This window comes from Centroberyx affinis, unplaced genomic scaffold, assembly GCF_046629955.1.
Source record: "Centroberyx affinis isolate AG114_WGS23_722 - 3 ecotype Tasmania unplaced genomic scaffold, CSIRO-AGI_Caff_v1 ptg000939l_1, whole genome shotgun sequence".
Lineage (NCBI taxonomy): Eukaryota > Metazoa > Chordata > Actinopteri > Beryciformes > Berycidae > Centroberyx > Centroberyx affinis.
The window spans coordinates 170,001-193,834 of record NW_027279514.1 but is presented as its reverse complement, the minus strand read 5'-3'; the positions used below and the strand labels follow the sequence as shown (position 1 = coordinate 193,834).

At 42.0% G+C, this 23,834-nt stretch overlaps 1 protein-coding gene across 1 annotated transcript in view; it reads left to right on the top strand.

The window, feature by feature from the left end:
- The window catches only part of LOC139645994 (endoprotease bli-like), a 160,580-nt gene that overhangs the window by 104,754 nt on the left and 31,992 nt on the right, over positions 1–23,834 (top strand). Inside the window, exon 12 of the mRNA XM_071521882.1 lies at positions 11,226–11,339. Coding sequence (XP_071377983.1) covers positions 11,226–11,339 — 114 coding nt within the window. The remainder of the gene's footprint in view (positions 1–11,225; positions 11,340–23,834) is intronic.

Sequence of the window (23,834 nt, the reverse complement as noted above, 5' to 3'; positions counted from 1 at the left end):
GCGAGTGAGAACAGAAACACTCGGTGTAGTGAAGCCTTTGGGATTAAATAACCGTGATGTTTTAAAGCGCCATTAATAGTAAAATCGGTTAATCGCTGCATCCCTACCCACAGCACGTCACTGCAACCGACAACAGCAGATGTTGAAGCGCACACAGTATGAGCACAGATCAGAAGAATAAAAGATTCACTAACTTTGGTGTCTTTCCTCTGGATGGAACAGAGGATGATGTTTGTTTGACTCTGACTGACACAGAGTCTGAGGACAGTGAGCTTGGTGAGACTAACAGCACAGCGACAGCTAGTTTTTGGGAGTCAGAGAGCACACAGCTACACACTGTATTAAATATGTAAAGTTACTGTGTCCTTTTAAAAGGTTTAATGTAAAACTGAACCCGGTCTGAGTTAATATACCTATATGATGAGTGTTCCTCTTTTTTCAAGGATTGTTTTTCATGCTCTATGATTTGCACCTCATTCCTATATTCATACAACTACACAGCCATAACCTTGAACAGTGGGCCCAGGGTGACCGCCCCCTCTCCGGCGCATCCTGTCAACCCTTTCAGTTTTCTATCTTTCTGAAGCAAGTCGACTTAAATCATGAACAGATTTTCATACAAGTCCTAAAACTAGATAAAGTCAAATGAATTAATGTTAATTCTATGAACTATTAAGTTAAAACAGAATCAGAATAGAGAATAAAGGAGTTTGAACATGCCACACTGGGTGGTCTGACTATTTCAGAAACTGCTGATCTATTTGGATTTTCACACACAACCATCTACCTGAGTATCATTGCTGACCATGTCCATACCTTTATGACCACAGTGTACCCATCTTCTGATGGCTACTTCCAGTTGGATAATGTGCCTCATCACAAATGTCAAATCATCTCAAACTGGTTTCTTGAAGGTGACAGTAAGTTCACCGTACTCCAGTGTTTAAGTTCAAGTTTATTGTCATGAGCATAAAGTACACTGTACCATAGGCAATGAAATACAGTTTGCCCCAGCACTCTCTTAGCTCATAACATTAATAAATAAAAATACAATAATAACAATAAAAAATACAATATTTAATTAAGTCTAAGAATCAAAGAAAATCAGACCTCAGCCCTCCTTCTAGCTAAACTGTTGTTCAGGAGCCTTGTTGCCTCACAGTGACCAGGTGGCCAAGTGTATCTAATAAAGTGGTCAGGGAGTATAATATACATAATTTAAATAAGATGGAGAAAGAAAATACATCAGTACTTGAAAATGTACCTGAAAATTTCCAGACCAAAAGTTCATAGTTCATTGAATTAACATATAAGAGTCTTCATCAGTACGTTGTCAATTTTGTAATTATTTGTTTGTTGTTTATCCAGCAAAGATGCATCTGCTGTTATATTATTATGTAGAAATAGTTGACATTGTGTTTTTTCTCATTTGTTTAAGGAATATAACTTCAATGTATTTATACAATGAAATTATATTGCACTATTAACTAGAGCTCAGCCATTTAAAAATAGCTCAGTTCATAAAGAAATACGAAACTGTTTTATTTCTCAACTATAAATGTAACTACTTAAATTAATTCCTTCCCTATGGCAAAACTATCCATTCCATTTCTGTTTATGCCTCTGATCACAACACAGCAGTACAGGCTTTACTCTTTCATGATAATTTGGGTGTAATACCAGACTAATGCATTGAGGGCGCTAGTGAGCAAAAATAATTTGGGTGTAATACCAGACTAATGCATTGAGGGCGCTAGTGAGCATAAAGTGTGTGAAAATCCAGGTGTCCAAAACTCATTTTGACAGTGAAATTGGGACCTTTGTGAAAACAAGAGTATAGCATCTATATAGCCTCAGGAGGCTATTTAAGTGGAAGCAAAGTGAGGACCGGCCAAAATGTCCTCACTTCCCAAAAAAGACTTCACTTTGTTGGTTAAAAACTCATGCTGGTCTCCAGTATGTAGCAAGTACAAGAACACACACACACACACACACACACACACACCTACACTTCTGACACACATGCCATTTTCCAAAGCTTCTACTGTAACGCTGCTCCTCTATTTGCACCTATCTGCCGCTGTATTCAGATGCATGTTCTCTGTATCTCTTCTTGTCATGTGTAGTCATTCGATTACAGATTTGATCTCACTGTCAACGTGCCCCCTCACCACTGTATCATCTCCACTTCCACCTTCCTTTCATGTATCTGCACTCTCCAGAATTGCAGTTTTTCTCTGACTGATGAAAAATGCTCAAAATGTACTTGCAATCTTTTTCTTTTTCTTTGTTGATTTGCTATAAAAGTGAGCGTATTGGCAAAAATTGAAAAAAAGTTGTATTAAGCAGCTGCTTGCGAGACTGTTGATGAAATTGCACAGATTTTGGAAACTAATCATCCCTGTCATTTCTGAAACGATGTGAGAATTTTCTGCAGGGAATAGTTGATATTGAAAAATGCGGTGCTATTGCAGAATGGCAGATTCCTGGAGGGCCTGTCTAACACTCTCTATGGGCTTGCGGTGTCTATGCTAGCCCACGGTCTCTCTCTGTCCTAACAGTGTCGGGGTGTCGCTGTCTATCTGTCTATCTGCCTGTATGCTGGCCTCTCTGTCTGTTTTTCCATCTGTCTCCATCCATCCGTCTTGACTCCTGTCCAACCGACCATCATGGTAATCAGTTCCTCAGTCATTCAGTCTGTCTCTCTGTCTCTGACTGTCTGTTTGTTCATTTTATCACTGTGTCAGCCTCTATGTCAATTTATCTGTCTTTGTCTCCATCCATCCATCTATCTATTTGTCTATCCGTCTGCCCGGTAGGAATTGAGGAGTCAGTTATGCTGTGATCCCACCTCGCATTCTGGGATGCGTATACCTGCATATGTCCTCAACTACTCAACCGCAACTGTCCACCTGTCTGTCTATTCTTTGCTACATCTGCTGAGGTTATTAATGATGGGCTGTCTGGAGGGATGGATGGTCTCCTTCTTAACCCCAGTGGCCGGTGCTGTGCCTGGGTTTCAGCCGCAGAAATATATACATGAAAATAGAAATGGTCTTTTAACCTCTTGGTCAACTTAGCTGTTTAGTGATGAGAACATCCATCATTCCTGCTAACACTATATCATACACTATAGTGAGTGATAGACAGGCGACTGGCGTTATCCAAAGTAAGACAACTGACTTTTTAGTAACACAAATTAGTTTGGTTTTTATGGCCTGTAGAATTATAAATTGAAAAAATTAAATACCATTAACTTAATATAGCCATGGTTTATATTTGGAACTACTTAAGGTGAGAGTGTTTTTTAGCTGTACACAGTCTCCTACACACAACTGCCAGAATATAATTCAGAATGACTTAAAGCTACCACTCTCACCTTTGAGATATCGCCTTTCTATCACTCAACATAATGTAAGCTAAAGTGTTGCCAGAGCCAATGATCTACTGGAGACATATGGATGATGTCGGTGTCTATGTTCTCATTACTTAACAGGTAAGCTGACTAACTAAAAACTTCCTTTAACTCTCAAGAGACTACAGGATCATGTGTACGACTGCTGCAACTCAGTCCGATCTTGCAAATCAGTCATGATGCCAAATCATGGCTATAATCGGCCTAAAAGTCATGTAGTGTGTCCCCAGCTTTACACCTTTTCTCTCTCCTTACTGTGTGTCGTTCTTTCTCGTCCTCTACCACCCATCCTTCATTCTCTTCCCTTATTTCTCCTTTCTCCCCCTCTCTCTCTCTCTCTCTCTCTCTCTCTCTCTCTCTCTCTCTCTTTCTCTCTCTCTCTGCCCATATCCATTGACTGAATGAGCTGTATAGTGTATATAGCGTTCTCTGTGGGGAGTTAAGGAGTAATCAGCCGGTGATCTCAGTGGGGAGGGTATGTGGGAAACTGAATCCACTCCCTCTAATTGGTCTTAACTCAAACACTCTGCCACACACACACACACACACACACACACACACACACACACACACACACACACCAGCAACGAGGGCAATCCTGTGTGCTAATGTGTGTCATCTGAAACACATTGGAGGTTGCTGCCATGTATGACCTCCGTTGGACACACACACACTATTACCATTACACTACTATTCAGTTATCCAAACTCCTGCCACTGTTCATTTTAAAATTTGTGTACTGGGCTTTTAGTGTTCAAGTTTTGTGTTGTATTCTATGTTATGTGATTTCAGTGTATTGTCTCTCGCAGTTTGAAGTACTCTGTATGTCCTAATAAGTTTGTTGTAATTATGGTACAGTAGTAACAGTTGTTGTAATTGGTAATTCTAATTTTATATATATGTTTAACTTTAACAACTAACCCTGTTTTGTATTGATATTTTAAAATGGACCCCAGGAAGACTAGTCTGTCACTTGTGCGTCAACTAATGGGGATCCACAATAAACAATAAACAATAAACACACACACACACACACACACACACACACACAGACACACATATGTATATATATATATATATATATATATATATATATATATATAGTATACTGTACTGTATGTGCACAAGAAGTCACACTTATACACACACATAGAAGTGCACAAGCACTCATACACACACATACACACAAAAAAGCATGTAAGCGCACACACACATACTGTATGTTCACAAGCAGTCAGACACACACACATACACATACACACACAGGTGCACATGCAGTCACACAAATGTAATATACATGGAACGTGAACAAGGAGTTATGTATTTGTGTTTTATACATACACATATATACACGCGAAACCAATCATAGACATACACACACACACACACACACATACACACACACTCATTAACTACAGAAATCAGTGCTGCGCTGGTGGAGTGTATTTAAAGGAGATCACAGGCTTGCAGTTATTGGACTGGGCCTAATTGATAAAGCCATTAGTAACACTTGTTCAGATAACATAGGAGGAATCTCAGTCTGCTCACAGTCACTCCAAATGGCTTCACTTAGGCTTAGAGTGCAGCACATTAAGAGAAGATTACAGAGCGATGTGGAGAGTCTACCAGTCCACGCCTCGCTACTATGAGATTAATAGAGACAAACTGAGGACGGAGATGGAGGGAACACTGGCTCTCCATAGGGTGGGGACACTGTGTGTGTGTGTGTGTGTGTGTGTGTGTGTGTGTGACTCCTTCTGCATATACATGTGCATGTGTGTGTATAGCTGTTTATGACTGTTTGTGCACCTATATGTGTGTGTATGTACAGTATGCCTGCATGCGTGTGTGTGTGTGTTTGCGTGTGTCCATGCATGTGAGTATCTGTGTGTGTTTGTGTGTGTGTGTGTGGTTATGAACCAGTGGGTGTTCTGTATTTCTGTTCAAATGTTTGTGCATGTATATGCATGTGTGTATAAGTCTGTCTGTCTGTATATGTCTGTTTGTGTGAGCGTGTGTGATTGTGAGACAGTGGGTGGTTTGTTCCTGCAAGAACGTTTGTGCAATCAAACTTGTATGTGTCTATATATATGTGTGTGTGTGTGTGTGTGTGTGTGTGTGTGTGTGTGTGTGTGTGCGCGCGCGCGCGCGTGCGCGTGCATGTGCATGTCAGTATCTGTGTGTGTATGTGTGTGTGTGTGCATGGTTGTGAACCAGTGGGTGTTCTGTGTTTCTGTATGAATGTTTGTGTGTGTATATGTGTGTGTACAAGTCTGTGTGTGTGTGTGTGTGTTTTTGTGAGGCAGTGGGCGATCTGTCTTCCTGTGTGAATATTTGTATATGCGTGTGGTGTGTCTGCTCTTGTCTGTAAGAACTAAATGTCCGTGCATGTGTGTATGTGTGTGTGTGTGTGCACGCACGTGTGCACGTCCGTACATACTATATGTGTGGGTGGAATCTATGCTTCTCTGTAAATGCGCATCAACATGCGTGTTAGTCTCTTGGTCGTTCCAATAAGCTGCGATGGGCCTCAGCACCAGATCTTAATGTGAAGTGTCCAAGCAGAAGATGTGCAGTGTGAGATGAGACAGTGGGGTTTACTCTGCTGGATGTCGCGTACCAACACATTACATCCTGCTGAGTAACAAGCCTGACTTTTATCACGCTGATATTTCCCTCAGTCATAGTTCACAAAAGGGAAATCTGGATATCCTGAGCTTAACTAAAGTAACCATCAGAATGAATGTAAGATGACTACTGCTTCAATCTCTCTGGGTACAACTATATACAGTAGGGATCGACCAATATGGCATTTTGAAAGCTGATACCAATTCTGATGTTTTTGCATTGAAGCTGCTGATAGCCAGTATGTTGGGCTGATATTCAATATCATAAATTTGACCTTTTTCAAGCCAAAAAATGTGGAATCTGATCAAAATGTCTTATTAGAATCCATTCAGGTTTAGGCCTTCCCATAGACAACCAGTGTAGCATTGATCTATTATTCAATAAATAGGTAATCAAACAAACTGCATCACATTCATCATTTCAGAGGTGGATGACACTGACTGAACCATATCAGATTTTTAATAAAAGGCAAATATCGGCAAATTGATATATCGCTTCATCCCTACTATACATTTTCCCACCTTTTCCTTCCTTCATTTGTAACGCCATTTACAAGACAAGTGTACACATATTATATACGATATATGTAAAGAATTATGTGTTTTTTCCTCCCTAGAGGATGTCATTTTTGATTATTGTTTATGAGGATTTATCTTGAGCTTGGTGTTTCTAAATGATTCTGAGCTGACAGTGTTCTCCTGCGGGTCCTGATCCCTCTCTCTTTCTTCACCCCTCCATCTTTCTGTCCCCTCAATTCCTCATCTCTCTCTCTCTCTCTCTCTCTCTCTCTTTTTCCCCTGGGCTGGACACTTTGTCCTTGTGCTCCTTCTCCTCCTCCTCCTCCTCCTCGTCTTCGTCCTCCTCCTCCTCCTCCTCCTCCTCCTCTCTGCCCAGGCCCAGTGTGAGTGATAAATTATTCGTGGGCATGCTCCGAGGGCCCAGGGCTGCTCATTCCTGCACACAGAGGACTAGCATTGATCCGGCCTGTGGTTCAACTTAATTGGAAACCCAGTTACACCAGCTACAGACACACTCCGACACGCACAAACACAGCACATACACACACATTCACCAATGTGCACTTCCAAGCCCGCCGTCTACTGTATAGCCGCAGTAATACACACATACATACCATTATACAACAATACACCCGTGTATAGGCGCACGGATATTACAAATATCAACATAATTACGCAACAGACAGTCGACACACCCCGACACACACATGCACGCAATCCCCAGATGCATTCACACATGCAGCCTTACAGAAATAACATCTGCCTCAGTGTCAGCTATATAGGTTATATGGGTTAGCAGTGCTCATATATATACGTAGAGAAACACATAATACACTACCTTGTACACAGGCTCACAAAGTGCTTCACATGCTAGAACGCACACCTTGACATACATACACACACACACACACACACACACACTCACACACCAGCACTAAAAAACCTCAGAAACACATTCATCTGCCTCTCACACAAGGACAAGTAGATAGACACAAACCCCACAGACACGCACACACACACACACACACACACACACACACACACACACACACACGGTATAGCCGCTAAGCCTGCATTCTAAGCAGCACTAAAGAGGAGTAACAGTCCACAGTGGAGCAATATGGAGGCCCAGGGTTATCGATTGGACTGAGACACTGACTATCATACAGCTAATAGATTACATCAGACACATCGGAGCGGCCCAGTCAATGAGGCCTGATCCTATTAACTGGGGATTTGTAAACAGTTGTGTGCTCACTGTGACGGCTGCTGGGCTGGTTTGTGAGGCTTGGCGAGGGTCTGAGGGCTGTAAGGGTCTGGAGGAGGCAGATATATTGTTGCTCTCTGTCCCTGCAGCCTCCCTCAGCTGCAGCCCGGTCATGTTTATGTGGAGGCTGTTGCATCCCAAGGACAGAACTTCTTTTTTTCTTTTTTTTCTTTTCTTTTTTATTGATTTTTAAATTTAACAAACACATGCACAGCTTTCAACATAAAGAACAACAGAAAAACATACAAAACATAAAAATCCCACCCCAAACCAACAACAGACGCTGCAATATGTAAAAGTTAAATTGAAAGGAAAAACAAGTAAAAAAAAAAAACAATAATAATAAAAAAAATAATAATAAATATACATAAATTGTACAGGAATACGACAAGAAACAAGTAAATAGCACATACAGATGGAGCAATCAGCCATCGCCTACCAGGGACAAACAAGTAGGTCAAAGTCTCTGTAGGAAAGAAGGCAAAGGCCTCCAGAGCCTCCAGAATTTGTCCGATTTATGGTTAAGATCATGAGTCAATTTCTCCAGAGGGAGAAGGGCCGATATCTGTGATATCCACATGCCGACTGTAGGGACCTGCGGTGCGGACCAACGCAGCAAGATACACTATTTAGCCAAAAATAAAATAATTATTAAGAGATTTGGTGTCTGTATCAAAAAGATTGTCCAGAGTATGGTTTAGAACTTCTTTTTTTTAAGTTTGTGCCAATCGCTCGGCCCGAGTTGAGCACTGCGTTATGTTACACTCTGCTTCCTGTCAATCACCTGACACCCACAGGAAGAAATGGAAGCCTCCACCAGAAAATAATCCCTCACAAACATGTCACCTTACAGACTTTATTGTCACATCCATGTCTTTTTATTTATGGCATCTTTGTTAATTTCAAGCTAGGTTTGACACCGTAAAGTTTGTATATTGAAAACAACAAAAAACAAGTAAATTTAAAGTTAAAAGGGTCTAATTTCAAACAGCATGCATTGAAAAATTATGGGAAATGTAAACTAGACATAGACAGAAGTAAATGGGCTATAACTATAAGTGACAGAGGGACTGTATTGAACTCATATTTGCCCCCCACCCCAAATTCTGCCCACTGGCCATGTCTGAAAATCACTAGCCATATGGGTGAACAGGCAGGTGAAATTTCCATCTCTGTGTTGCATGTTCAACAGAAACGGGGCTGTGCTTTTATGCAGCCAACAAACCAAAGACAAGAAGAACAGAAAACACATACCCCAGCAAAAGCATTGACACAAACAGCTAGTGCATAGAGAAAAAAAAAACTCCCTCTTTCTGTGGTAGAAACCTCAAGTTAACAGTTGGGTTCATCTTAAGTCCAGTACAACGTGAGCAATTGTTGAGTTCAGCCAGGACTACGGTAGACGCTTGTCTCAGGGTTTCTCAGACTTTCCGTGGCCTAAACCTGTTCACACGTCCCTTTAGGGGGCTGTTCAGCAAAGAGGAGTCAAAACATTGGGAGGAAGAGATAGCAGCAAACTGGGTTCCCAGCCAGCAGTGTGTTTTTAAGAGCAAAACGACTTTTCCAAAATAAATAGATCTGTGTCGCGGACTGCTAGGAGAGAGAAAAGCCCTCGGTTCAATAATTAATTCCCGAGTCGAGGGTTTTGGAGAGCCGCTGATTGGGCTGATTTTTTTTTTTATTCTGTTATGATACAAAGGAGGCCGTTTGAAGTAATTTGTCCCAGAGAGAGCGGCTTGGAATACCATACAAGCTTTGATTTAGCAAAGCAAATTTAATTTTGTTTGCTTTATGCAAACCAGCCGGGGCCGCGGGGCTTTCTCTGATTCCACCAGAGGGGTGATGGTGGTGGTGGTGATGATGGAGGTGGGGGTGTGCACACAACACAATCACACTGCCGCTGCTAATATGTAATACAGAACGCACGCACACACACATATACACACTCAGACACATGCAGTGAGCAGCAACAGTTCAAAAGTACAAAGCCTAGCCTTCCTCCAACACACACACACACACACACACACTCCAATCCCTTTGAAATCAAAGCTTAAAATAATTGTTTGTGCGTTCTCTTTTTGTTTCATTCTATCCATCTATTATTAGTGTTACTGGTATTATTCCTATCATGTTGTTTTAGCTGCCTGCTCTCGCTGCTTGCCAGGGTTTTGTTTTATGCTGCTAATGAAAGCTCCTCTCCTCGCTTTTGTTCTGCCTCGTTTTTCCAATACGTGAATGGAATGAATCTGTTTATATCTGTGCCTGATATTTCCTGAGATGTCTAACATCGAGCGGCACAATAATGAAGAGGCTACTTGTGATTTTTTTCAAGGGTTTCTGTTTGTGCAGGGGTTTGTCACACCGCAAAGCTCTGCAGATACGCCTTAACATGTGGTTGAACCTTAGCCTCAGCCCAAATATTCATATTAAACATGTAAAGATAATTGCACCGCAGCCTTGAAAGGCAAGCCCCATAGACATACATGATATAGGCCTGCTGACATAAGTAGCAGTTAGTATAAAGAGAAGCACGTCCTTAATGGTGAGAGAGATTAGTCACAACTGTATTGTACACCTTTAATTACCTTTGTTGTACTTCTATGAAGGAGAAACGACAGTCCATAGACAGTTGTTGAGGCAGAGAGTAGAGGCATTTCTACTCAGAGAGGGAAAAAGCTGTTCAGAATGGGTGGCCAAGCCGTTTTCATATACTGCATTCAAGTCATTTTCTTAGCGAGCAATAATGAGTGGATAAAGGAGAAAAACCCAATTTCCTTTATGTTTTTTATATCCTGAAAAAGCCCTCGTTGACGACCCTTTGGTCTTTTGTTATAGAAAACTGAGCTAATATCCTCCAGCTCTCTGCGCAGTTTAAAGGTCTTAATTGGATTCCATTAGTATATTGCTTGACATGACACTTGAGTCCGCTCTATTAGAATTCCCCTGCCTGGGATTAAAAAGAAGACTTTTTCTACATTCGACTCTCTAGGCTCTTTTGTTAAAGTCTCAAATATTCTTTGTTGGATTCACAGTTTTTCAGCGACACCATTATTAAAACTCTAAGCTTGACTTAAACAGATTCTTTTATGTCTAGAGGACCTACAGTAAAAGGTATGGCAGTGTGTCATGGCGGCACAGGCTCAATTTATACATCAATGAACCTCAGCATTAGTGTTTGCCTTACATGCATGCCTGATAAAATGTGCTGTAAGCCCCATAAAAACAGTCTTCCAGCCTCCTCCTGCACAAGACTAGAGCACATGTTCAGCTCCCTGCAGGTTTCTTTTCAGAGTAGCATCCAGAGTTGAAGTGGTTCCTCGGTGGTTTGAGTCGGTGTAGAACACGGGCCGAGGAAGGATGCGTTTGATGATATTCTGTTTTATGTCTCTCGCCTCAGTCCTGAGCTGACGTGGAGGGATGTTCAGCATCTGATCGCCAAGACGGCCAAGATCCCTGACCCCAATGAGCCTGGGTGGAGCGTCAACGCAGCAGGATACCATGTTCACCACAGGTACTCTAATACAATGGTGCATTATGAGCCATCAAGGTACAACGGTTCACCATACAGGGACACACCCCCAATAACATAGAGATACTGCACATGCCTACACACACCCACGGGTTCAAACACTAACATGTGGTAGTTGGGAGTACATTTAATAATCGATTACATTTGATTGGATTACAGTAATGTGATTGCAAAGTGTTGGTAACTATAAATAAACTGATTTTACTATAAAAACACAGAAATTAGATTGCAGACAGTTTGAAAAATAGGTTGTTCAGAAGGTTAAAAAATGGTTAAAGGGAAAATTATTTTGGTTGTGTAGAACTTGTGTAGAAATTCAGACGACTTTGCAGTTAATAACAATAATAATAATGCTATAGAAACATTTTAATCATACTACACCAAATATACTAATTATGTTGTATGTGTTATTTGTTTTTTGCATGGGTATGGACTGAAAATGTTTTCTTAAATGTTTTCATGTCACAGAGATTTTGTTGTTGTTGATTTAGTAATGAATTATATAGCTGTCTACCGTAGGTGGGAGAGATAATAGTGGTGAGAGTGAAACATATGATTACAATAGTCATTCTTATACATTCCCTAACTAGAATGATTTCTAATAAATTAAATGGTAGTGAAATAAGACTATTCTTCATTTTGCTTGGAACGCCTGGATAACCTCATGAAGGATTCTTGGAGGCCCCTGCACCTCACTTTGAGAACCACTGCTACAGAAAACCGTTAAATCAGAATAAATTCCTTGTTTAAATTCATATTTTGAACTAAAAGTAACTGAGAGTAATGAGCTTGTGTATTAAACTGGAGCAATCAGATGGATTATGTTACTTAGGACAAGTTTACACAAGTAAAACAGTAAACAAGTAAACAGTAATCTGCAGTGGATGACATGGTCAAAGTCATCTTTCCCTTGTTCACTAGTTGCCTCGTGCACACACAGTACGTGCACACACCCACACACTCTCCTCGCATAAACCGCTTCAACCGCAAAGAGCAGCAATCTGTTTTATGACAGTTGAGACAAGTGATCTTGTCCGGGGAGGAGTGTCATTGTAATCCTTTAATGTTATTATCACACCCCCGGCATGTCTGAGTATCCATACCTGTCCTGATTTATACAGAGCAGGACTGGAGGAAATGGAGCTTCTCCCTCTCCCTCTTAATGTATGAAGCGTGAATCTGACAGAGGGAGACAGAAAGAGAGAGAGAGAGAGAGAGATGTTTCAAGTCCTGTTCTCCTCCAGACATCGTATAAACGCTTTTACAATGCTTTTACAACGCTTTTACAATGTCAGCCGGGCGATGACATAGCTGTAATCAGTCATAGCGTTTGTGATGCTTTTCCTCTGCTCTCTCCCTCTCTCTCCCTCTCCCTCTCTCTCTCTCTCCCTCTCTCCCTCTCGCTCTGTGTGTCTCCCTTCCCTCATCCTGGCTGTAACTCGTTGTCCTCACCTCTCTTTATACAGCACATGCACTTCTCAACCCCTTTTTTCTCCCGACCTTCCCCTCCCCTTCTTTTCCCTTTTCTGTCTCTTATTCCCTCTCACTTGCTTTCCTGTTTCCCTCTTCCATTCCCTCTTTCGCAGTATGCCGTGTCATAAAATAGATTGTAATTACTGTGTTGCTGTGAGAAGAATGGATTAATTAAAATATAATGATGCCGATCACACCAGCGGGCTTCTGTTGAAATCTGTCCATTTAGGGGCTGTGGCAGAGGACTTGTAATGCCCTGATCATACTGCAGCGGCCACACTAATTATGAAGAATGGTTTATTGCATGGGCGAGGACGGACGGACTAGACAGCGCAATGAGCACGGGGTCACTTACCCTCAATGAGGTTGTTACAATACATTAAAGATTAGATATGATATCGCTAATGAGAGGATCCGTGTTCAAGAAAATTGAAGATAACGCCGAATGCTTAGGTTATGTGAGGTTAGCGATGGTAAGGGAGGGAGAAGGGAGGAAATGGAAGAAGGTAGAAAAGGACGAAGGGAGGGAGGAGAGGAGAGGAGAGGAGAGGAGAGGGGAATCCACTTTAGTTGTTACAGTTTGACATCTAAAGAATATGACTGTGCCTCTCTCAGTCTGTGTTGGAGTCTCAACAGAGACAAAGAGTCAAGGCTGTGGTTCTAGTGTAGGTGTATGTCTGAGTATGAGTGCTGTCTGTTATTGAGTAGCTTGTGGTATATGTTATGAGGCGCTCTTAAAGGAATAATATGTGATATTTTCAGATAAATAAATCTGTTTTTCTATACACTCTATAGCCACTCAATGGAACACAATAGTGATTCAACCTACAGCCAGTTCATGAAAGCTTTTACATTTGCTGTTCCGAGGTCAGGTGGGTCTCCTCTGGCTCACAGGATGTGATGCATTTAATGTTTCCAGTTTGTTTAGAATATATAGAGGAAGAACTGGGTAGTCAGCATGAGCAGCGATAGCCACCATGGCTGAACAGACAAAGAAAAATCGAACTATAGAAACAGCAGAAACACCACAGCAATGAGCGCTGAGCACCAAACATGGAGACAAAATAAAGCACTTTAAAAGTTTCATAGGGAACATGTGCGGATTGGGGACAGATGGTTGCAGTGAAAGGAGCAACTGCATGGCTTTGTAGAAGCTGAGGGAAAAATAGCTGCCTTGGAGATGCTGGGTTGGGGGGTGTCAGATTGATGTGTATGTGTGTATGTGTGTGTGTTTGGGGACTGGGGGGGATTGGGGGGGGTTGGGTGGGTGGGTGGGTGGATGGGGTCGCCCGCATCCCAGAGTTCCCATCTGTTTGACCTCCATATAGACTGGGAGCTTTAGAAACGCTGGTGTTGGGGAGCACCCCCCCCCCGCCCCCCCTTCCCCCACACACACACATTTACACATACACACAGCTCCCACCGCCATGGCGACAATAAACATGTCAGCCGCCACACGCCAGAGCAATCTGCAATCAGATTTACTGTGCATGAAATATGGCGGTGCTTTTATTGGTCCAAAGACTTGTCACTCATAATTTATAGGCTGTTGCCAGGCCGGCTGTGATGTCAGCGAGCTCCCTGCACCCTCAGGAGAATCAGAAGAGAGAGAGAGAGAGAGAGAGAGGGAGTGGAAGAGATAGGGTCTGGGTGGTGGTGGTGGTTGGGAGGGTATAAAGATATAAGAAGACAGCAAATGTGTGTGTGAGAAAGAGGGGGAGAAAAGGTGATGGAGATGGGCGAAAAAGAGGGGGAAAAATAACACGCATCCATCCTGTTCCTCTCTGTGGTGAGTTTATCAGGCTGAGGGAGTGAAACTGTCAGTTTTTCCAGGGCCCATACAAATGGATCAGCCTCTCCTCTCCTCTCCTCTCCTCTCCTCCTCTCCTCTCCTCTCCTCTCCTCTCTTTTGTCTTCTCTTCTTCTTGTTGCTTCACATCTTCTCTTCTTGTTTGTCTTCTCTTCTCTTCTCTTCTCTTCTCTTCTCTTCTCTTCTCTTCTCTTCTCTCCTCACTTCTCCTCCGGCTTGCTCAGCATCCTTTGAACACTGACACCTATTGATCACGCGGTCGGCGGAGAAAAAAAAAATTAATCTCTGAATCACATCTCCACTTGAAGCCTCTCTGACCCAGAAATAGAAAGTAGAGAGTCTGGTGTTAGCGGCTTGCACCGGAGGGATGGCGCGCAGAGACGAAGCAGAACGTCCAAACAGGCTTAATTTCATTTAATCTCTTCTGATAGCATAGGTGAAACTACAGTAATTATCCTGTGGAAGATTTAGATGGAAAATAACAGCAGAGAAATAGATCAAAGAAACGCTGCCCTCTCCGCAAAGACAAAGTGAATATCAAGGAGAATGCATGAGTGGTGAAACGGTATCTTTAAAAAAAAAAAAATCTGCTATGGCATTAAAAAATGAGATAAGATTCAATCCCTCTTTTGAAAAATGATGCTGTGTTCGCGGAGAACTATTAGAATGTTTACATTTGCGGCATTTTGTTCCATATCAAAATAATTAATTGCCTCCATTTTCAAATTAAAAGTACATTACAACACAATTAAGGATGCAAATGAGTCTGGGCCTGTCGCGAGCAGCCAGAAAAAGTGAAAGAGTGACTGTGTTGATGTATGAGGGTTCGCGTGCTTTTTTGTGTATTAGGTGTGTCGCAATGGATCATTGTGCACGAGGGTGTGTGTGTGCATATTCAGATGCAACTGTGTGCGTTTACAGTATGTTTATAAGAATGCGTCTTGCTGCCATTATTGAGGAGGAACACACACTGGTGAAATTACATCAGCATAGGGAGATAAATCAGAGCGCTGCACTAATAAACAGCAGGGTAATTAGGTCACTCTTCCCACAGTAACTGATAGGCCTTAGGAACAGACAGATATGTTGCACTCGTGTTAAAGCCCTCAGTCACGCCTAACTCTAAAATACACAAAGATCAAGGTACAAACAGAAACAGAAACACACATTTACACGCACACACACACACACACACACACATTTCTCTGTCTCTCTTCCGGAGGCTCTGACCTCCAACGAGCCCGTTTCATGAAAGATGTCTACATCGCGGTAGAAACTGGGGACCGTAAAACATAATTTTGCCATAACCTTCCCTCTTTGGAGGGAAAACAGATATAAAAGTATATAGCGTGTGGTTTACGGCGAGTTCCCCTCACCCAGCCTGGCAGCAGCACGCAGGGCTGATGGATGCCGGGCGTCGGCCGACTTTTAATTGCTCGTAAATTTTTGATCCGGGGGAAAACGCCACGTTCTCCTTGTCCCCTGGCGACATGGGTGACAGAGCAGCTCAGGGGGGAATAAAAGAGACTCAGCCAGAAACACTGAGGGGACGGGAGGTAGAGAAATTGGGACACACAGATACACACTTGCATTTAGACAAAGATAAACACACACACACACACCACAAGGTGTTCCAGTGTAGGATACACATAATCCATGCAGTTCAGTTTTCACAGATGCCAGGGCTTTGTGTGTTTGTGTCAAGGTTAGGCCAAATCAGCTTGAAGATATATTTGTCTGCTTTTGGCTTTTTATTATATTGGATATCAGCCAGTCATGTCATCCACTTCCATATGATGGAGGTTCCTTCATAACCACAGCTACATCAAAAATATATAAAATGTCCAATTAAATTAAATTTTTTTGCACATTTATTTATTCATTCAATAATGTTTGTTTGTAAATTACTTCTTCATTTTAAGGCCTAATGTATCCCAGAGTTTCCAATAACATTGAATAGGTGGGGTACAGTACTTCACACTACCTTAAAGAACTGTTAATGGACTTAAAAGACTTAAAGTAGTAAAGGTTTCAATGGAGAGTTTTATTAATGTCCCATGATCTAAATCCATTTTTTTATTCCGCTCAAGAACAAAATTCTGTGGGAAACACCAAATTTTCTGGCATGAAAATGGCCAAATTTAAAGATATTGAATATCGACACAAAATATCAGCTATCGGCGACTTGAGTCTAAAAATATCTGCCTTGGTATCGGCCATCAAAACCCACATTGGTTGAACCACATTGTATTAAGCATTCTGTTGCTGAAATATAGAGATAGCCTTTAAATTTTTAAACGACAAGAGGTAGCATCAAAGGCAAAACTTTTTACTCTCTTACTCCATTACACTTACGAGAACTCAATGTTTGCACAAATTGTCAGTGTCAAGCGCTTAACTGCAGGAACGAGAGAACCTTTATCTAAAACGAAACACAAAGGGGGTTAAGTACTGAAATGCAGTAGCTTGCATTTGCATATACGGCTCTTTTTTTTTCTTTTCTTCTTTTACTGTGGAAGATTCCTTTAAGTGCCTGTACGGTGTTGACAGTAATGGAGATGAGATTGAAAAATGGGGTTTAAAAACTGTCTCTGTAGACTTGTGACTGTTGCCAAGCCTAACAGATGCTCATCTGATCAATTTCTTACCCCGTTTGTCTTCCTCCTAAGATGAAAGTAAGGGAAGATAAGTATAGGTTTATTCCACCATTTGCTTGTTCATTGCAGTAAGGCCCGACATCCTGCAGAGCATTTTGATTATTTCCTTGTTGTGTCTCGGACTCTTTCTAGCTTCAGATCTCTATCATTATTTTTCTCTCTTTCTCTCTGTCCTCTTTCTCTTTCTCTTTTTTCCTGTCCTTTTTTCTCTCCTCCTCCCCTGCTGGTTGTGTTGATCCAGTCTCATTTGGTGGTGTTCGACTCGCTGGGTCTGGCCTGTGGTGATCTCTCCCCACCTCACATTGATCCTGACCCCCCTCCCAACCCAACCATCGCCTCCTCTCTCTTCACCCCCCCTCCCCCCTCCCCCACAATGGACAAACAAACACACACACACACACACACCGATCATCCACAGGTCAACGTCTGGGCCAGAGATCAGAGGTCGAAGGGAGCTGGCCAGGGTCGCACTCACCTGCCCCGCTTCATTTATCTGTAGTACACTGTTGGACAAGACAAGCGGAGTGTGTGTGTGTGTGTGTGTGTGTGTGTTAGTGGGGATGATGATGGTGGTTGGGGGTCTCATCAGATGCTCTGGCTCTTTCTTATGCGGACACGTACACACACAAACAAACACACACACACACACACACACACACACACACACACATATACGTATATATAACTAAGACACAAACACACAGTACACACTGCTTCTTGATGCAGGTTGTGCAGTAGGTGGGACTACAGAGCTGAAAACTGACAATGCTGTTCCTTTAAACTAATAATCCACAACATTTTCATGTAAATAAATGTTTATTTTTAGCTGCTTCTCTCTATAGTTGATTGATAAAACACAATAGTGATTCAACTTGTCAGGTAGGTCTTTCCTGGGAAAAATTCTCTGGTGCACAGGAAGTGATGCGTTTCATGTTTCCATCAGCAGTAACAGCGGTTTGTTTGGAATAAACAGAAGAAGAACTGGGCAGTTAGCAAGAGCAGCGATAGCCACCATGGCTGAACAGACAAAAAAAAGAGCGCCACCTACAGAAACTCAAACAAACTTCATCAGAAAATCTAAGGAAAAAGACGTCACAGTACTAATAATAGTATAATGATTGTCATCCAAGTTTTCTGATACAGTTATGACAGTGGTTTATAGGCTAGCTGTAATCTGAATACAAAAGACACATACAAAGAACATGTCATTTTGAGGAAAGCCCATTAAATGTTATTTTTGTGCTTGGTTGACGGTTTATAGCTGTTTTTGATGATTTCTTTCAGATTTTATGAAACTACACTGATTTAATATCTCAAAATTGACCAATCAATCAGCCAAGCAATTGCACCAGTAATGCCTCACCTTAACAAAAAAAAGAAAAGAATAGAAAACTGCCTGGAAAATTAGAGCTACATGGTTTCTGCAGTATACCAACCGTGTGTGAAGGAGGCCTAAGTGGGGCTTCAGAGAGATAACAGTTACCTAGATAGAGGTTGACCTAGGACGCATGCAAAGGGATTACAATCCTATGTAAACACCTGTGACACCTGGTTAAATCTTCCAACATACACACACACACACACACACACACACACACACACTCATACTGTATGCTGACCGATACACAGACCCACAGCTCGCTTCCAGTGGGCGCAGAGGGAGAGAGATGGGTGAGCCTGATCAACCCCAGCAGCGTCACCCCCAATTACTCATTCTCTTAAAGGGCTATTAAAACATAATTGCCCGGCGATTTACATCCAAGTTAATGTGGCCCCGAGATAATTTATTATTTTCCATAAGCCCTCTCTTTTGTGTGTGGACTGAAAGAGTAGGGGGGGAGGGGAGGGGGGGGGGGGGGCGAGAGAGAGAGAGAGGGAGACTGTAATTTCCTGAGTCATGAAGAAAGGCATGTTGGCAGCCCAGTGTAATTGTTTAAACCCCACTCTCAGACACCTTCCAGTCGCCCCCTTTTAATCCTCGTTATCGCTCTCATTAGCCAGGGGGTCAGGGGTCAGCCGGCTCCTCCTAGAAACACAAACACAGCGCCGGGGAGAGGAAGGGACGGATGGTGGGCTGGATGGAGTGGGAGGAGGAGGGGTGGGGTTGGGGTGGAGGATGAGGTTTCCACTCCCACAGTAACAAGGCTGCGAATGTGTTACCATAACAGCAACAGCACTGATGGCTAGCTGGGTATCTGCTAACCTCACACAGTCTGATTCTTCACTGCCGCACTAACGCTGTGCCCAAAAAACAAAAAGAGGCTGAAAGATTAAACGTTCCTCAATCTGGCCTCTACCATGTTCAGTTTACCCACGTTTTTTAGGCTGACATAAATCTGCAAGATGTAAATTCATAGTGTACATCATAGTAAGTAGTATCAAAATGATGTAAGGAATACGGAGGAATGCTTTTCTGAAAATATAATCAAAAAATATCAAAATAATCATTGACTGGAACTTATAGTTTGCCCACTTTTTTATGTACCACTACATCAATGGAAGTGAGTCTAATGTAGCAGATCCAGTGGCATGAAGCAGGGTTTTGAAATATAGACAAATACTGTATGCATGACAAATGATTTTACCCCGTCAGATATTTTTCGCCAGCTAGCCAGCGAATGTGTGTTAAGTGAAAACATGCACGACTGAAAATGGAAGAAATATCAATGATTAAAGGATACAAATAAAAGTCAGAAATGAGTGACCCCAAAATGTACGTTGTTTAGTTGCACATTTAAAACATACCAAGAAAAGCAGATTTTCTTGGTTTCTTCTATTTCTCTGTATTGTCTCTTATTCTCACTGTCTTTCTTTCTTTCTCTCTCTCTCTCTTTGCATCCATCTCTCTCTTCCTCTCTCACCTCCCTCACCTCCTCTCTGATCTGTCTGCAGGAATCACAACCTTGTTTTCCCCCCAGTGTCCCTCTCTAATTGGAGCTAATAAAGATCAATTAAAGTCATTAAGGGCTTTGCCTGAACGAGGGCTGGCTGCTGAATGCATTAGCAGTCTCTCTCTCTCTCTCTCTCTCTCTCTCTCTCTCTCTCTCTCTCTCTCTCCCTCTCTCCCTCTATATCTATGTATCTCTCTCTCTTTTTATTTTGACTGTACAGGGGTCTGGGGGAGGCAAGGGAATTTCCAGGGTCACGTCAATGAACAAGGCTCCTAGCAGCTGTTGTAGCTCACACTAGGTTGACCGATATCGTTTTTTGAAGGCAAGGCCGATACCGATACCAGTACTTTTGTATTGAGGCTGCCGAGAGCTAATATTTTGTGCTGATATTCAACATCTTTAAAGTAATAATCCACAACATTCTCATACATAAATTGATCCATTGGTCCATTTTTCTTCTCTCTAGTAATAGTGATTCAACCTATAGCCAATTCATGAAAGCTTTTATGTTTGCTGTTCTAAACACTCAGTGTCTGGTAGGTCTTTCAAGGGAAAAATCTTCTGGCACACAGGAAGTGATGCATTTAATGTTTCCAGTTTGTTTAGAATATATACTGTAGAAGAAGAACTGGGTAGTTAGCATGAGCAGCGATAGCCACCATGGCTGAACAGACAAAGAAAAGAGCGCCACCTACAGAAACTCAAACTTCATCAACAAAAAATCCAAGGAGAAAGAAGTCACAGTACTGGACACACTGTTTGATTGACAGGTGATCTGTGGGAATGCAGTGCAGAAACACCACAGCAATGAGTGCTTGAATCAAAAAATGAGGAACTGAGAAAATTAGGAACTCTAAAGCAGCATTTAGACCATCATGGGACACTAAAACTCTCCATTAAAAGCCATACTAATGAAATTATTGACCCATCTCACTTATTTAATGGTAGGGGAAACTCTGGGACACATTACTGCCTTCAAATAAAGAATTAATTTACAAAACGTATTACTGAACAATTAAACAAATAAAGGAAATGTGCTTCTGGGTGCTGAGCAGTGTGATGCAGTTGAAAGTACATGCCGGTATTTGAGGTTTACCTACATCATAGAGTATGATCACCCATCAGCCTCATAGCCACCAAAAATATAAATATTAAGGAGGTTGGGGTCACAGTGTAGCCGAACTCCTCAGCTGTTTAACACCGCAACTATTTTACCACTACATCACTATTATTATTATAGACACAACAGACAACAGGCGATCTGACAGAGCGATAAAGAGAGAGAGATGAAGGAGAAGAAGAAGTGACCCATTCACAGGACAGCAGGGAGCCTGATGGTGCTACCATGCTGACAGGACTGTCAACACACGTTATAGAGCTGTGTGTGTGTGTGTGTGTATGTGTGAGAATATATGTGTGTTTTTGGCTGTGTGTGTTTGTGTCTGTGTGCTTGTGTGTATTTGAGAGAATACAGTGTGTGTGTATGTGTTTGCTCGTTTGTACAGTATGTGAGAGAATGTGCATGTGTGTGTGTGTGTGTGTGTGACTGTGTGTTCGCTTGTGTGTATGTGAGAGAATATATCCAAGTGTGTGTTGTGTGCATGCACGAGACCAATGCGTGAGTTATGTGTGTGTTTGCTTGTGTATATCTGAGAGGCTACACGCAAGTGTGTGTGTTTATCTGTGTTTGTGAATGTGTGTGTTTGCCTATGTGTATGTGAGAGACCTTGCATTAGTGTGTGTGTCTGTGTGAGTGTGTGTTTGCCTGTGTGTAGTGAGAGACTATGCTAATGTGTGTGTGTATGTTTGCTTTTGTGTCTGGGAGTGTGTTTAAGAGACTCAACCGTCCATCATACCCGATGTGTGCTTGGTGTGTGTGTGTGTGTGTGTGTGGTGTTTTTGAATGTGTTTCATTAGGCCTGCTGCTTCATGTGCCTGTCTGCGGCTCCAGTACAGTATAGCAGCTAGTCTGGTGCAGGGATGAGGCGGGAAGCTCCCATTTATTGAGCCTGGGCTCTGCTTCCCTCTCCATATGGCCAGAGAAAGCCTCCTCTGCCTCCCCGGGCCTCCGCCGGTTTGAAAAGCAATTGTGTGGAATGTGTAGGAATTAAGTATCCCATCATTCAGTGCAGACACGCAATTAGAAGAGCTGCACCAGTCACCAGCAGCAGACAGCGCGTGAGTCATGTCACTATAACTCAACACAGCATCTCCCTCTCCCATTTTTTTTTTGTTCCTTTTTTAGAGAGAGAGGAGTAAATACACACACACACACACCCACACACTCAAATACTTACAGGCTCACACACTTCCTCACTCCCATTTAAGAGGGAGTGATGCACACACACACACATTTACACAGACATTTACAAGCATGCACACGCACCAACACAAAAGTACGCGCGCACTTAGGCATGCAGGTAAATATGAGCGTGCGCGTACATACTGTACATTAGTAAGTTCAAACACACTTTTTCAAAGGCAATTATAAGAATATTGGCATTCAAAGATTATGAAGGTCATGCAGATCATCTGAAAATTATAGATGTTTAGAGCTTAAGTGGATTCTGAATTTCCTGTGCTGCTCTTACATAATGATTAAGCACACAGTGAAGTCTGTATTGTCTCTTGGCAATGGTGGTAACTAGTATTGTAATAATATAGTACAAGGATTATAATAGGATACTGCAGTCTGAAGGGTCCGAACAGTTTCCTTTGTAGTGTTGCATTGTAGCTGTGATGTCGCATGATAGAATTACAAACTTTAATTATTTTTCTTTATCTAACCTTCATTGAACCAAGTCAAGTCAATCCCACTGTGATTAAGAGTTTCTTTTGCTGGCCAGCTACCTGGCCAATAAAGAAACATCACAACAACCCAAAACCCAATCCTATGATGGTTAAGTGCAAAATCAAAATGTAAGATACAGTATGAGCGCTGAAAAGACAGTAGTTCAGTAGCCATCTCATATAGGTTCAAGGGACAAGTTCACTTGGATCTTGGCTAAATAAAGTAGAGACAGCTCCTTATTGAGCCTTCATAATCATTTGAAAGGAACCAAGAGAGGCCAGCTTCCAGCTTTAAATCATTTTCCATGAGTTCCATGAAGAGGGAGGAGAGAACATGAAAGCCCCTTTTGCCTAATTCAGTCTGGACCTTAGGGACAGACAGTCAAAACCATTCCTGGGATCACAGACAGTAATTTCCACCAAGTTTTTGAGACATGTAAGAGCACAAATAATGAGGAAGCAGACCCAGAATGGCCTTATAAATAAAAATGTACCAATAAAAAATGGTAGGAGTCGACAGGACAGGCCAGGCATATAAGATATAAGAAGTGAGATTTCAGTAACAAAGCTCAAGTTCATGATACAGTTTTCACACAGCACAACACTGAAAGCATATTGTACCAAAACCTCTACTACAGTATGTACACAAAGAAGTAGTGTTTGCCTCTGTAGTGTTTCTTCTAGTTTGTTTCTCCCTCTTCTGGTGTCTCACATCAGCCTGTTCACAGAGCTAAGCTGGAGTGGGCTACAGTATAAATATCCCAGACCCATTATTACTCCAACAAAATGTTCCTAGCCGTTGTCAAGCCGCTAAGTACAAAATGGTGAATTGCAGACACGAAGAGAGATAATTGCC